Source organism: Eulemur rufifrons, chromosome 1 (genome assembly GCF_041146395.1).
Source record: "Eulemur rufifrons isolate Redbay chromosome 1, OSU_ERuf_1, whole genome shotgun sequence".
NCBI lineage: Eukaryota > Metazoa > Chordata > Mammalia > Primates > Lemuridae > Eulemur > Eulemur rufifrons.
In genome coordinates, this window is record NC_090983.1 from 17,393,436 (window position 1) to 17,409,705 (window position 16,270).

The window sequence follows — 16,270 nt, forward strand, 5'->3', positions numbered from 1 at the left end:
TCTGGGCTCCTCTCCTGCTGATCTGCCCCTTGATTTCTTCACTCCAATCACAACGGCCTCTTTGCTGTTCCTCCAACTGGCAGAGATCTTTCTCACCGCAGAGCTTTTGCATTCACATGGCTTCTGCCTGGAAAGCTCTTACCCTCAATCTGCATGGCTCTCCTTCCCATGGTGCAGGTCTCACCATGAGTACCACAACTCAAAGGCCTTCCCTGATCAGTGGTTTCATCTGAGGGGCCCTGCTCCCCACAAATCACTGTCCACCCAGCAGCCTACTTTATTTTCTTCATAGCACAGAGCATTGTCTGTATCTGAAAGGACCTTGTTTGTGCATTTACTTGTTTATTGTCCATCCCCCCACAGCAAGAATGTAATCTCCAAGAGGGCAAGCGTTGTGTCTCTCTTATGCACATCTGTATCTCCAGTGCCTCTTATCCTCCCAGAGTGCCACAAAGAGTGCAAAATAAATATTTGTTAAATGAATGATGGGGGACATGATAAGGTAGAGGCCAGTGGGAGGATGTCCAGGGCCTTTATAGAATCACTTCAGCTCAATTACGTCCATTTTTTCCTTTAATTCTCTTCCCCCTGCCCATCAGCTTCCATTCATTCCCCTCCCCACTCCAGGGGAAGGGGGAAAGGATGAAGGAAACAAGCTAAGGGGCTGCCTGGCTGACACTTGTCCCAGGGTGTGGGGCAATCCCCAGCCCAACTGAGTGTCTGCGCTTGGGGCAGGGATGGGGGAGGCCAATAAGTCCTAGAGTCCACAGAGGTGAGGGGTGGGGTTCAGAAAGGCCTGGACTGTTCTGTGATTGCAGACCCTCAGAGCCAGGAGGGTCCTATAAGATCCTGTGGTCCAACTTCCTCTCCCAGGAGCCAAGGTGATGCTGCCTGGCCAAGATTTCCAGCCGCAGAGGGCCAGGCTCAAGGAAGGAACCTTGCTCAGGGCCCAGGGGACCCCGAGCCGCTCACTTGCAGACGCTGACCCACTCGGTGATGCGGCACTCCTCGCAGACCACGAAGCAGCACCAGTGGAAGCGGCAGTGGCAGCGTTCGCTGCGCGTCTGGCGCAGGATGTTGTGGCCGCGGCCACAGCACATGCTGCCGCAGCCATCCGGGCCCGAGCTGCTCTTGTTGCATAGGCGGCCTACGGTGCCTGCCGAGTCCAGGCGCGGCTCGCGCTCGCAGAAGTCGGGCGACTTCTCGAAGTAGACCAGGTCCGCGGGGCTGGCCCGGCGGCGCGGCCCCGGAGCGCCCGGGGCGGGCGAGGGTGCCCCCGCGGGGCCGGGCTCCAGCTGGCCTCCGTTGCGGTTGTGCGGCCGGATGAGCGTGGCGCGCTGGAAGCGGCTGCGCAGCAGCGCCCCCACGGCGCGGAACTCGGGCGTCACCTGCCAGCACGTCTTGAGCTGGCAGCTCCCTGACGTGCCGTGGCATTTGCACTTCCGCCGCATGTTCTCCATCACCGCCTGCGGAGGGAGGCACCGTGAGGGGTGACGCCTGGGGCCAGCCAGCTGCCCTTCTCCCGAGGCTGAGCCTGGCCTGTGAGAATCTCAGAGGCTTTTGGAACCCACTCCCATCGCGAAGCAGGGGACCCAGAGCCGGACAGTCAGGAGAACTCCTCTGCCTGCCCTTCTGCCTCTCCCACCAGCCTCCCACCGGGCCAGGCCCTGGGGGAATTCCCTCCTCTGGCTCTCCTCCTCTCCTGCCTGCCTTTCCAGCAGCTGCAGGGGGCCCTTGGGGCTGGAGTTCTTGCTTCCTGAGGGGGGATCCCAGATCATCAGGGAAATTCCCTATCCTTCTATCACTGGGGTAGGGCCCAGGAGCAGGTGGGTGCTGGCCCACCACATCCCAGCCCCAAAGCCTCTGGCCTCATTCCAGGCTGTGAGCGGGATTTGCAGAGAGTCTGAGAAAGCCCCTTTCTACACACCCCCCACCCTCTGGCCCTGCCAGCCTTTGTAGGGAGTCAAAAGAGAGGGGACAGGAGCTGAAGGGACTGCCCCTTCATAATGCTGGCTGGTGCTTAATTCTGCCCTATGCTGAATGCCAGGGTTCCTCCTAGGAAGTGAGCACCACCAGGAGCCAAAGCTCTACCTGAATACAGAATGGGACCCAGAGAGATCCAGGCTCTCTCAGCCCAGTGAAAGTGGGGAGAGTTCCCAGGCCTCCAAGGGAGGTGGTTATGGGAACACAGCTACCCACCTCTTGCCCAGCCTGAAACTTGCTCCTCCCAAAGAACCCCTTGGCATTATCCTCACCAGAGACCCCAGAAGAAGTTGGCCACATCCTCCTTTCCCTCACTCCACTGCAAAAAACACACCCTCGGACAGGGAGAGCAAGATCCAGGGCCCTTAAACCTAGGCAGTAGGACCCTAAGAGAGGGACACTGCCCCTCCAGGTCTGCAGCTTATATGTGCAGCCTGTGGTGTCAGCACCACGTGGGAACCAGCCCAAGCCTCCCCAGGCCAACAGCTCCAGAACATCTGCTTCCCACAGGCAGCAGCCATTAATTAGCCAGTTTAATGAGGAGGAGAAGGAGGAGGAGGAGGCACAGTTGGTATGGGCTGGGATGGGAGCAAAGCTTGGGAACAGAGCTGCTTGGACAGGGTAGGCTGGGTGGGAGCTGGACATGACCTGAGGGTGAGTGTGCCTCAGTTTACCCCACCTCTAAATCAAGATGGGAATTGCTGAATCAGCTTAGAGACTTTGTGAAGGAAGACAATGAAACAGGCACGGGCTAAGAGGCCAAGAGAAAGGGGAGTGAGATGGAGAAAGTGCCAACCAGAGTGAGAGGAAGCCAGGAACAAGGCCTGAGCAGGCTGGGCAGGGTCAAGAGAAGGGATGAGGATGGATGCGCAGGAAAGAAGGGTGCTGAGCTACCATAAGGGTTAGCATCAAAGAGGAGACTGACACTGTGAAACAAAAGAGTACAGGCTCAGAGCTCAACTACCCAAGGATGAATCCTGCCTCTACCACTTTCTCACTAATTGTATCACCTTGGGCAAGCTTCTTGGTCAATCTGTGCCTCAGTTTCCATATCTGAACATAAAGTTAATAATAGTGCCCACCTCATAGGTAGTTGTAAGGATTAAATGGGCTAATATGTAGGAAACTGCTCAGGACAGTACCTAATACATAGTAAGCACTCGATAAATGCAGGCTATTATATTACTTTCCTTTCTTCTTCTCCTGTTAATTTACTTAACTTATTTTTAATGAATGACCTTTGAGGTAGTATAAGCACTTGAGGGAAGGAGAGAAAGAAGGCAAGGGTAACCATGTCCACAGTGGCCCCTAGGAACCTCACTTAGCCCCCTTACTGCAGGGATCCCTCATTCTAGACTGCACAGAAAGGCTGGGAGAGATCACCCAGTCACCGAACATTAGAGTTGGGAATGGGTGATCTAGTTCAACCTTCTCGCACTAGAGAGGAGACAGGTGGCAGCACCAGGCCTACGGTACTGAGGTGCTGACTGCCACCTTCTCTGTGATCACCCTCATGCCAGAGGAATTGAGAGGAACAAGTTGCTTGGCAGGGAGTGTGCTCATCCGGGGATGCAAGGACTGTTTCATCCCTTCCCCAGGCCTACCCCAGTGCCTGGCACACAGTAGGTATTCATGAATGTTTGTTGACTGAATTAGGAGGGGCAGTAAGAAAGCTGCAGAGGTGGGGGAACAGTCCCCAGAAGAGAGGTAGGCCTGGGGGAGGGCGTGCCCTAGACAGAGGGATTTTGAGCAGCTCAGAGGGCGGGGCTCTTACCTGCCTCCCAACTCGGTTGTTGTGCAGCCTCATGCGCGCGTGGATGTCTTTGTGAGGCTCCCGGGAGTCTAGAAAGTCTTTAGAGAAGCGCTCCCCGAAGCCCACGTCGGGGCTGCAGCCGCCCCACTCCCAGGAGTCCTGCAGGCCGGGGCTGGCTGGGGGCAGGGCTGGGTGTTCTGGGACCCCGTGGCTCAGGCCTTTACCGCGCTGCAGCGCGTCCAGTTGCAGGCGGTGCAGCTTCCGACGGAAGGCCTCCTCATCTCCGCGCCTGGAGGCATCGCACCCACAGGCCTGCAGTTTGCCCAGGGCGCACGCATTGGACACCGCGTGCACCACGCCGGCTGCCGCGATGGCGTAGGCGAAAGCGCTCTCTCGGAAACCTGCGGTCAGAAACCCAGAAAACACAGACTCCGGAGGAGGCCCGACATACCATTTCCCTGCCCACCCTGCCCAACCTTCTTATCATACCAGGGAGAAACTAAGGCCCAGTGTGAGGGACGATCTGGTACAAGGGCACAGAGTCAAAGAAGGGCAGAAATCACGCCAGAAGCTGGTGTTCTGCACACAGGGTCTGGGGAGGCAGGTCTCTCTGATAGCCCTATTCCTGTTGCACTCCTCTCCTTTTCATTAGCGACACCTTTAGCAAGCTCAGAATTTGTGTTTATATCTCTCCTGTAGGGCAGAAAGTACCTGGTAAACACATTCTTTGTAAGATCAGGGACTTCATCGATTACCTCTCACAGTGATATCTGCAACTTTAAAATAAGCCTGCAGAAAGATGGCAAAATTTAATCCAAAGAATAAATTGTCAGTGATGGAATTCTAGAACTCAGGTGATGTCAATGAACAGAAGAGGAAGGAAGAGGAGACTGTTGGCTCCTAATGCACCCTGCCCCAAGATTGTGCGTCTGGTGTGTGCCCACTTTAGGCCCAGCACAGAACCCCAACCCCAATGGCCAGAAAAATGAATCTGCAGAGTTCCCCCTTCCTTGTCCACAGGACATCCCTGAAAACCACTCAAAAATGGACACCGCCCAGCCACCATGCCTGTGGTCTGTGTAGACCAGCTAAAGGGGTTGTTTGAGGGATGTTAGAAGTAAGTCCAGGGTCGTACCCCAGGTCCAGCATGCAGAAGTGTTGGACATTGAAAGGCAAGGGCAAACTAAGGCAAACACCTTCCACTAGGTGCCCAGGAGGCACGAAGACTCTCCCTAACCAAGCCACTCTCAGGGCCATGGCTGAGCTGGCCTGGCCGCTGACTTGTCCACACTGCCTTCCTGCCTGGTGCTCGAGCTGGTCTTCTGGTAATGACCTGGATCTGTGATAGGGGGAACCCTACTTGCAGGGGAGGGTCCAGTTTGGACCTTGGACCTTGCTTATTCTGTCTGAGAACGGACCAGTTAGAAGCAAATTCTGGTACAAGTCTCTGACCAGCCTTTGGACACCAGAGACAGGACAGGCAATGAAAGAAGCTGGGAGCAAGAATAGCCCCCACACAGGGAAGAAAATCCACGTGTGCCATGGGCCCCTGTGGGAGAAGCCCAGAACCTGGCCAGGAGGCTGATGGCTTTGGAGGAGTTTAGAAATTCAGAGGAAACAAAAACTCTGTGTCCTTTCACCATCAAAGACTGGGAAGACATGTTCTCAGAGGCCTCACAGACCCCAGAGAGCCAACCAGGACTGGACAGAGGCCCTAGCCCTAATCCTTAACACCACCCCTCCCAGCATCACAGAGCCCTGTCCTCCCCTCCCTGCCCAAGCCAAAAAAAAAAAAAAAAAAAAAAAAGACAAGCTGTTTAGCAGTTAAGAACTGTATCATTGAAGCCAGATTGCCTAGGTTCAAATTTTGGCTCTTCCACTTACTAAATGTTAATAGCTATGTGACCTTGGCCAAGTAACTAAACCTCCCTGGCCTCAGTTTCCTCATCTGTAAAACAAGGTGGTTATCTACCTCTGCCTCATTGTTCCAAGAATTAAGTATGTTAGTAAAAATTGTTTTCGAGACAGGGTCTCACTCTGTTGCCTGGGCCATAGCTCACTGCAACCTCAGACTCCTAGGCTCACATGATCCTCCTGCCTCAGCCTCCCCAGTAGTTGGGACTACAGACATGTGCCACCACTCTTGGCTAATTTTTCTTTTTTCTTTTTCTTTCTTTCTTTCTTTTCTTTTTCTTTTTTCTTTTTTTTTTTTTTTTTTCTGTAGAGACAGGGTCTTGCTGTGTTGCCCAGGTTGGTCACTAACTCCTGGCCTCAAGCAAACCTCCCCCCCACCACATCCCAAAGTGCTAGGATTAGAGGCACGAGCCACTGTGCCTGACCAAGTTAGTAAATTTAAAGTGCTTAGAATAGTGCCTTACTCATAGTAAGTACTACATGAACATTAGCTATTATTATGTTCTTCCTGCTGTCTGACTTCACTCACTCCTGCTGTGTTTCAAGCCATTGTTTTTTATTTCACCCTGATCAGAGACAGAGCTCAGAAGCTTGTGACCCATTCTAGCATAGATCACCTGGGCCACCAGAGGCCCATGACAGCAGACTCTTCCTCTCTATCTTTCCTTTCCAGCTCATGGTATCTCAGTACCTTTTTCCATAAGGAACCCAGCTATGAACAGACAGGAGAGGACAGGGATTGAGCTGGAGCCGTCACTGAGGATGCTGGGAATTGGCAGGAGCTGCAGAGGAGTAGAAACTGCTCTGGGGAAGTGGGGCCTAAGGGGCATGAGGGTGGACCTAAGTCCCTGGAAAGTACACCCTACCTTTATCCCTTTCCTTTTATCTGTGGAACTCTAAGCACTTCTCTTACTGCTGGGGGAATCTGCAGCCATGACAATACCCAGACCACCAGAAGCAGCCCTGGCCTCAGAAATCACCCCTCTCCCAACACACACACCACTGGAACCACCACCAAACACACATGCATTATGCAAAACGGGAAAGCCCAAGGTCACAGGGATTATGAAGCTGGACCCAGACCCCGCTCTTCCAGCTCCCAGGCCTGGCAACTTTCTGCTGAAGGACATTTGGCTCAAGGGAGTCCTACTGCTGAGAAAGAAACACAGGTAGCCCAATCTCTAGTTCCTATGGCCTTGTCCACACATGGCACTAGGAAGGAACAAGAGTCTGGTTCAGAGAGGTTGTGCAGGGCCAGCCACCATCCATCTTCCAGGCTCTGCCACATTCAAGGGTAGGTCTGGAGGAATCTGGAGAAATGTAGCCCACAGCCTGCGGAGAACACTGCTACCCCATGCAGCTAAGGACATATTCCCCTACACCACCCCATGGCCTCTGACAGCTGTCACAGCCACATGTAGAGGTGACCAGGCAGGGCCTGTGTGGCCACTCTCTGCTCCAAGCATCCAGGCCTCAGAGAAGTCCAGCCCACTGGGTCTGCCCCCAGTTCCCGTTCAGGGCCCCAGTTTCGGTCCTGGCCCCGACTGTCTGGGGCAGACGCAGGCACTGTGCCATCTGGCCAGCTGGAGGGGGAGAGGGGTGGGGCCATGGCCAGCTGGGCTGCCTGGAGCAGAAGGGGGGGGTCGTTAAGACGCACAATTAGCCGCCCTGCCTTTGATCTAGGACAGGGACTGCCAGCATCTAAGTGGAGTCAGCTGCTGCTACAGGCCTCAGCCAAACGGCCAGGAAGGGGCTGGAGGAGGAGGTTTGGAGGGCAGGGGAGTGTGGAGGAGAGAGGATTTGGGAGCCAGTGGGAACTAGGAGGGGTTAGAGAAGCTTGAGCCCTGCCCATTCAAGTCAAAGAGGGAGGGAAGGGGAGAGGTCTGGTCTCCATTCCCTCCACGCACATAATCTGTGCATGCTCGTGCCCTGAATGGAGAGAGACTAGTGCACATGTGGGAACACTTAGGTGTGACACTGAATGGAGAGCCACACATTTGCAAAAACAGGGGTAGGTGTTTGTGTGTTTATGTGTGTGTATGCACAGCAGTATCGTTTTTTGGAGAAATCCCCCATTGCACCAGCTCACCTCTCTGGGCACACGGTGGGAGTTCGTGTCGGTCTTGCAGCTTTAGAGAGTAAAGCAGGGGATTGGGTGCAGGCTCTAAAGTCAGCTGGCCTGAATTTGAGTCCTGGCTCTAGGGCTCAGTTTTAAGCTGTGTGACTAATGGCAAAGTACCCAACCTCTCTTAGCTTCATTTCTAAAATAAGGATAAGAATAGGACCTAGTGAAAGGGTACTGTTTGAGGATCCTAAAGCATAGATGAAGTGCTATAGAACTGTGACCAACACACAGCAGGTGCTTAATACATGCTGGCTAAATTATTGGATGTCATTAAAATAATAGGACCTTAGGTGATCCTGGGATATGAGTGCCTGTGCCTCATTTTCCCCATCTGATCACCACCCCAAGCCCCGAAGGTGAATGCAAAAGGTAGGTGAGAAGAATGAGCCAGGGCCTTGGAGAGCAGATCCTGGACACTCAGACTGCTGACTTCCCCGGGGCTGGGAGCCCAGCTGCAGGCTGCAGGGCCTCACACCCTCTTTTTCCATCCATTCCCAATGGGTCTGGGCCTTAGGGAGGCAGTACCAAACCATGTGGGAGCTCCTTGGACCTGCTTTGTGAATCTACTGCACTCCCCTCCATCAAGCCTCTCCCTGACCTCTCATCCCTCTTTCACTGCTCTGAGCCCAGCCCCCTGTAGCCCCGTCCTCAAATTTCCCTCCTGTCCCCACAACCTTAGAGAGAAGGAGAGGTTCTCTGTTCCTCATAGTGAAGAGCTCCCCTCTAACAGATGTTCTGCCCAGCACCTAACCCAGGCACCAACCATCTGGGTTCTCAGTACAAAAAGCTGGGGATAGCAGTGCTGTTGGCACTTAGGTCATTGCTGCCTCTGGGCTAGGTGAAGCAGCTAGCATGGGCTTGGGGCCCTCCCACAGCTTCTTCTGACCCTCTCTAGCCCTCTGGAGGCCCCTATCCCTGCTCCCACCCCAGCACCTCTCTCCTTGGCTAGGTAAAGCCCCGTTATCTACCTCACCTTCCAGGGTTTGTCCACTCCAGGTGCTCAAGTGCTGTTCTCCCACCTCCTTTATCAGAACCGCATCCCTCCAGCCCAACCCATCTCGGGGAAGGTGTCAGGACAATTAGATGACAGTAACAGCACTAAGGAAGACCACCTCCCCCACCCCCAGTAGTCTCTGAAATTTAAACATGGCATACATGTTTAAGAGATCCCCATTGGTAACCTGGGTCAGAAAAGAGGTCAGCATCCTGATAGTCCACTTGAGGGAAACAGAGGTCACCTGCCCCCACAATGGACAATCCATAGTTTGAAAAGAAGGGAGACTCCTCCTGGAAGGAACTAGACCAGTGGCTGCCTGCCACCAAGAGTAGCCTCATGGGATTCAGATTTAGCTAGGTCTCCAGGAGATAGGCTAAGACTGACCAGAAAATGACGCTGGAGGAAGGTGAACTGGGATGTAGGAGTGGGGGAGGGGTGTAGTGGTAGCCAGAGAAGGGGAATGGCAGATTTCTTTCCAGAAGCCTAGAGTCCCTTCTGAGGAGGAGAGGTAGAAATGAGGTGTGAGGTGTTGGGGTTGAGGGGAGCCAAAGCCACAGAAGTAGGCGTGTGTTCCAATGCCCAGGGAAGGAGCCCAGGCCGCTGCCAGAGCCCAGGAGCTGCTGTCCCAAACCTCCCCGCGCAGGGTGCCTCCCCGCCCTGGCTAGCCCCGGCAAGTCTCGCCCCTCCATCCCTAACCTCTCCCCCCACTCGTCCCCCCAGCTCACCTCCCGCTTATTAAACTGCAGGTGAACCCGAGAGCGCCTGGCGCCCAGCCAACCCCGCGCGGTTGCACCGCTCTGATCTCGCCCCCAAGTTTCAAAGACCCCAGGTCCTTCAGCAGGCCGCACGGGTCTGACCTGGCGCGCTAATCGGGACGCCTGGGTTCACTCAGTCCAAAAGGAAAAGGACCACAGGGGACGCCAGAGGAGAGGGATAAACAGCCTGACTTGCCTTGCCTAACCCCAAGCGGCAAGGGTGAAAACCTCAGCGACTACCCAAGTCCCCAGTGAGCGGAAACTGAAGCAAGGGCTGCTGAGTCCTCTCGGGGACCCGAGGGCCTCAGAGGGAAATGGGGCTGCGGGGAGCGCGGGTGACCTAGAAACCCGAGGGTGGGAGCGGGCGCGCAGCGGCGGTGAGCCCCGGCCCGGCCCGCCGGGGCATGAATGATGCAGAGGCCTGTCACTTCGTGTCAGCGCGCGCGGGCGGCGGGACAGGGAGGGGCGCTTGGTCCGAGCTGGGCAGGCGGGCGGCCGGGGCCCCGGCAGCCTCTCCTAGACGGCTTGAGGGGCGCGGGCTGCAGCGGGGAGAGCGGGGCGGGAGCGCGGGGCAGGGTGGGGGGCGCCCTCTCCGAGAGCCGCGCGGCTGGGGCCAGGAGCCGTCTGCCGCGGCCCGCGGGGATTAGTTCGCGGCTGCATGCCGCCACACGCGTCGGGCTGGGCTCGGCCCGGGTAGAAACAGCGCCCCGGGCGCGCGGGGGAGGGAGGAAGGAGCGCGCGGGGGCGGGGCGGGCGGCCTGTGGCTGGGCTGCGGGAGGCTGAAGTGGCCCCTGACTTGGGGGCCCACGGGATGCAACCGGGGTCCTGGTGAAAAGGGAAAGGCTCTGGCTTTCTGAGTTCTTTCCGAAGTTGGGGTACATTGGAGCCTGACTCCTCCAGAAGCCTCAGGACCCAAGGCTACAGGATATGGGTACCCCTCCGCCTCAACTGTCAACTGAGAATTGGACAAGTCCCAAAGACCCAGGGCCATGAGGTCACCGTCCCACTCAAGCAGCTGAAAGGAGGACAGATAGATACCCAGCTAGGGCCATCCAAGAGGCAGAGCCCCCATCTTTCCCAGAAGACCTGAGTCAAGGCCTAAGATACCAACCAGGCCAGGAGGTGGATGTGAGCAGAAGTGAGTGACAAAACCTCCTGCCCTCTTCAACCCAAGCCACTCTAGGGATTATCAAGGTGGGCCTGGGTCACCCAGAAGTTGGGGAGGGAGGACAGGGAGTGGGCTGTGGCTTCTCTGAGCTGTGAGGGGAAGAGGGGTTGACAGGGCTGTCAGGCCTGCTGGGCAGGAGCCGCGCACAACCGCACACCTGCACACAGGCACACACGCCCAGTGCCTCTGATTCAGAGATCGGTGTTTTCGGGGGCAGCAGAGGATGACACACAGGCTGGTGGTGTACCCCACCAGGAAGAGCTTCTGCAGAAGTACAGACATTTCACCTGCCCAGGCTTTCCCACCTGTACCATTTGGCAGAAAGCCCCCAAACCCTCCTGGTGCTGATTCTGGGTTCTTTCTCACAGGCTCTCCATCCTAAATGCAGTTTACTAAGTAGAGAGTAAATAGAAGGAGGTGACAGATATGGCTATTTCCTGGCCCTGAGACATGTGGTGTCAGTGATGGACCAGCATGACTCAGGAGTCCAGTTCTCAGGCATGGCATCTGCCGCCCTCGGCCCACACAGCCCAGCCTGGAGCCACATCTGCCCCATTCGTATGCCCCTGTGGCCTTTCTGAGATCAGAAAGAGGCAGGAGAGCAGCATGGCTGCAGATAGGCATATAGGAGGGGGTGCTGCCAGCTTGAGGGAGTGGGTTAGGGATGGCTGAGAATGGATTCTGGGATGGAGGTGCTGGATGGGGCAGGCAGGGGAGCAGGGTACAGGGGTGAGGGGTGCTACCTCTGCTGAAGATGGGACTCTCGTAGGGGATCTTATTGCGAGTCTCAAGACTAGAGCAGTTCCAGCGCTGGTCCCGGAACTGGTGTTGGCACTCGTGGATGGCGATCTGGATGCCCTGGATGGCTGAGGCGGCCACGTCAGGGTGACGCACACACACCTCCATTTGCCGCCGGCTCAGGCCTGGCAATGTCAGGCACACTGTGTTGGCGTTGAGCACGGGCTCCGGGGGCAGGCGGAGGCCCAGGATGTCGTTGGGTGCTGACCTGCAGGCATGTGGGGTGGGGTGGGTAACTGTTCTGGGGGGCCAGGAGGGCCTCATCTAACAACACGCTCTGCCCCAAAGGCCATAATCACTCTGTTCCAACTTCTGCTTCTGAAGGTTGGGCCCATCAGTACACTCCTAAACATTCTTCTTTCCTTGACCTCCTTACTATTATCCACTCCAAAACAACCCACCCAGCTGCACACCCACACACACAGGTAAACATGCAAAGGCACACACATCCGCTATGCCTGAGCACATAGTATTTCGTAAGTACATCCCCAGGCATAGATGCCCATGTACATAAGGTCCTCCAGGAGCCCAGTCCCAAATGCATGCTTCAGATAGTCATATTCACGCAGACACACATCTGCACACATTGTGGTGGACACACAGACCCAGGAACACTTAGACACATGCACACTGCATCAGACATAGTTGCAGACACACACAAAGACACATTTACACATATGTTCATCTTAGCATACATTGATCCATGAGATCTCACAGTCACACATGCGCACCCATATAAACTGCTGTTTACTGACAGCTTACTGGGATCATGGGCTCACTTGATCTTACACACACAGACACAGACACAGACACACACAGACACATACACACAGCTCTTCCAGCTGCAATTTCTCACTGACCCCACCTGGGCTACACCCTTCAAGCCCCCCAACCCCGGCTCCTGCCAGGAGGTGATCTGCAAGGTAGAGTGAGGCAGCTTGAGCTGACTCCTGGGGTGGGGGTGCATTCCCCCAGCTTGGCAACGGCTCCAGGTTGGCACTTGCTCCCCCCACATACAGCTCCCCTCCTAGTTGCCATCACTCTCCTGGGCACTGCCCTGACTCCCTGGACTACTCATATCCTGTCACCCGTCCAACTCCCTCCTGTGAGGGTGCTCACTGTCTTTCGTTTGGCACCAGCACTTTCCTGTGACCCTGTCCCTCCCTCTTTCTAGGGTCTTTTGCCCCAGCAGGAGCACCACAGTCCCTTGCGGCTGGCCCCCAGGGGGTCCCAGCTCTACAGGAGGCGGAGCATGAGGTGAGGGCTCACCTGGGCACGGCAGCAGCCAGCAGCAGTAGGAAGAACAGGAGCGCCCAGAGCTCGGGCCGCGGCTGGGGCCGGGGTCGGAGCCGCAGCCAGGGGCGAGGGTGGGCGCTGCCCATGGCGCGCGGGCCGTGACCGGCTGGAAGTGGGGGGCTCACAGCCCGATGGGACTGACGAGCCAGGGGCGGCGGCGCATGATCAACGGGGGTCGGGGCGGCTGCGACACACGGCTCCAACTCGGGTCAGGGCTCCCGGAGTAGACGGCGCCCGCCTCCCCGCTCCATGGGGCAGCGCCCCCGGGCACCGCCCTCGGGGGGGTGGGGTGGGGGGAGGGTGAAGAGCGGGCGAACCGGGCACCTCCTGGCACAGGGGTCCGGGGAATTTCCCGAGGCCCCCCTTCGACAACTCCCGGTGTCTCTCGAGGATAAGGGGGGCCCGGAGGTGCAACAAGCTGGGGACTTGAGGCCGGGGTGCTGGGGACCCCCCCCAGCGCAGCGCCGGGAGCCTGCACTTCCAAGGGCGCGCGAGGCGGGCTCGGGGGCGCGGCGCTGTCGGTGCCCGGCCCCACGGCCGGGAGAGTGAGTGACTGTCCCGCTCGGGGAGTTCTGCCGCCTCCCCTTCCCCCCCCCCCCATTTAGTGTCTCAGGGCTCTACCCTACGTGACGTCACGACTGAGGGGTGGAGGCGTGTACGCGTCCTGAGGCCACTGCGTCCGCTTGGGACTGGGGGTGGGAGCGGCTGTGCCAAGGGCGGGGAAGGAGAGGTGTTGGGGTCCTTGCGCGGGTATACGTGTTTGCGGGGCGCTAGTTTGTGCGGGGAAGGTGTATGTTACCATGAGGTGTGTGTGCCTGGCGGAGAAGCAGCTGCTGAGGAGCGCCCCCATCCCCCCACCCCAGCACACACACCTGCAGAGGCTGCAGGGGAGGGGCTGGCCCCTCTGTTTCGCCTTGCTCACCTGAAGAGGGACTTCCCCCCAGGCCTGCAGTGTGTGAGGCAGGTGTGGGGGCCTGTAAAGGGGTTTGACGGCCTTTGGCTCTTTCTCTCCTTTGCTGTGTGACCTTAAACAGGTGCCTCTTGGTCACTGAGACACGTTCTGTCATTTTGGGAAATGAGGTTAATAAAGCCCACTTAATCTAGTCAGTGAACCAATGAAGGCGAAAGTGTCAAGTCAGGCCTCCAGTAAATGCTTATTTGGTAGCAGAGCACCCTGGAGTGGCACACCCTGGGAAGGGGGGATTAGAGAGACTTTTAATCCTGGAAGAGATCATCTTATTTAGCCCCCTTTTATTTCACAAGAAAATACTGAGGCTCAGAGAGGGTCATGTCTTACTTAAGATCACACAGCAAATTAGTGGAAGAGCTGGAATTGAATCCAGTTCTCCTGCTCCCAGTGCAGCCAGTGCTGCTTGCTTGTGCCTGAGGATGCTCTGAGTCTTGTCTTGGCCCTGCGCTGGCCCCATCTGCACATGGTCCCCTATGAGTGCCCCAATAACAGCATCCTGGCTTAGGCCTACTCCTTTCTGGGATCCCTTCCCGTCCCCCGACCCCAGCTGAACACTGGGCCCCTCCTCAATGTGGAGCAAATGTGCTAGGCCCAGGCAAAGGCCTGAGAGCCAGAAGGAGAAATGTTCTGGCTTCTGTTTCTGGTTGTAACCTGGGCCTGATAGTGGATCCTACTCTTGCTGTGGCCTCAGCATCCTCTTCTGTAAAATGGGCACAAACCTCCCACTCTATACACACACATCCCTCCCACCCCAGTGCCCCGTCTCTCTGAAGAGAGCCCCTCCTGGCTTAGGGACAGAACTCCAACAGAGCCTCTGGGCTCAGAGACAAAAGGGGCCCATTCCTGGAATTGCCCATCTCTAGGGAATTGGAGGAGAAGGGTGGGGCCTTCCCTGTCCCCAGACTGTCAGGTGGTGGGGGCAGCCTGAACAACAGCAGGCTGACGGCATACTTCCCCCTCCTTTCCCCCATCTCTGCCGGCAGCCACCGCAGCTGTCAGGAATTAAGGGTTTGAGGCTGCTGGGGGTGGGGGTGGGGCAGTTGGGGGGAGCAGTCTGGCTGGACAGCAGGAAAACAGCCGGGGGCAGGAAGCAGACTGCGTCATCCAGAGTCTTATTTGACCCAAGCTGCCCCCTGCCCTCCCCACTCTCCCCGACCATGCTACAGGGACAGGGACAGCTTGGGACTAGAGTTTGGGAAGGGAATGGGTGGGGACAAGGTAGGATCAGACTCAGCACAGGAAGGAGGCAAGAACCCAGGATGGGAGAGGGCAGCAGCAGGCTGGAGAGTCTTGTTCTCACTGGCTGTTGGGGAAACTGAGGCCCAGAAAGGATTAGGAACAGGCCCAACATGACACAGAGAAAGGGTTCATAATCCAGTCATAGACCTCCTTGTTCCCTATCCAGTGCTCACATTAGCATTTCCCAGGCTTGAGGCATCATACATATTCCCTGGGGGAGGTCATTGTGGGAAATACTGATTCCAGGCCCCACGCAGCTGAATCAGCCTTTCTAGGAAGAAGGCCCAGGGTTCTGCATTTCTAACCAGTAACCCAAGTGATTTCGGTGGGGCCCACCTTTGAGGAACACTGCTAACCTGGTTGAGGAGCTAATTTTTTCTTTTGGCCTCCCTCTCAAGAGGGAGGGTCTCTTGGCTCCCCCACCTCCACTTTGCATAAAACATAGAGGTGCAATGGAGACAGAAAAGACCTTTTCTTTGAAAAACCCAGAAGGCAAATAATGATTCCCAAGGCTTGCATTCAGGCGTAGTTCTGGCCTGATGTCATGAGGGCCTAGGAGAGCCCAAGTCTGGGGCACTTCTCAGTCCAGGGAGCAGAGGGTATACATAGGTGCAGAGCCTTGGCATGTATGTGGATGAGGCCCAGAGGGCCCCAACCCCATATGACCCAAACCATGGCCAAGCCCCTATCAGCAGCCTCCAGTCCCCGCCCCAGCCCTGTCCCTGCTCTGGCCCTCAGCCCAGCCCCAGCCCCCGCAGCCGCCGCCTGAGACCACAATTACAGGGGCCACTGGGGTGGGGGAGCACCGGGGATGAAAGGCAGCTTGGAGAATGGTTCCAGCTGTGGCAGCTCTGGAGGAGGTCGCAGGGAAGGAAGGCCAGGGGAGGCACCAGGGTGGGAACAGGTGGGACCCTCACAGCCCTAGTCTAACCCAGTCCAGCCCTGGCTCAGTCCTGATGCTCAACTGAAGTTTGTCTTAGTGAAGAAGAGAGGGAGGGAGCCAAGACTGATAGGGGGCTCTTTGTCCCATTGTCCAGGCCCCAGGGACACCCCCCCAACAAGGTAAAGGAAAATAGCTTGCTGCTTCAGTCTCCGAAACTCCTAATATGTTTGGTCATTGAAGGGAAAGGGAGATGTTTGCTGAGCCCTTGGCCTCAGGCTGATCCTAGCCTTCCACCCAGCCTCCTCGCCCATCTGCCTGCATTCCTCCTGTTCCTGATGTGGTCACGCACACATCTGGGGTGGCTCTGTGCTCTTTTCCTCCATCTCCCT

The 16,270-nt window shown here is 56.7% G+C and overlaps 1 protein-coding gene across 1 annotated transcript; it reads right to left on the reverse strand.

The window, feature by feature from the left end:
- Positions 1-325: 325 nt before the first annotated feature.
- Positions 326-13,018, reverse strand: WNT10A (Wnt family member 10A). The gene is made up of 4 exons (XM_069466966.1): positions 12,763-13,018; positions 11,439-11,701; positions 3,758-4,137; positions 326-1,466 (listed from the first exon to the last, which is right to left on the reverse strand). Exons 1-4 carry the CDS (start codon positions 12,873-12,875, stop codon positions 969-971), a joined length of 1,254 nt encoding a protein of 417 aa, XP_069323067.1. The 5' UTR covers positions 12,876-13,018; the 3' UTR covers positions 326-968.
- Positions 13,019-16,270: the final 3,252 nt, after the last annotated feature.

Coding starts and splice junctions, on each gene's coding strand:
- WNT10A (XM_069466966.1), bottom strand. CDS start 12,875: ATGGGCAGCGCCCACCCTCGCCCCTGGCTGCGGCTCCGACCCCGGCCC. Junction 4,138..11,438: donor GAGTCCCATCTTCAGCAGAG/GTAGCACCCCTC, acceptor TTCTGACCGCAG/GTTTCCGAGAGAGCGCTTTC. Junction 1,467..3,757: donor ACAACCGAGTTGGGAGGCAG/GTAAGAGCCCCG, acceptor CTCCCTCCGCAG/GCGGTGATGGAGAACATGCG.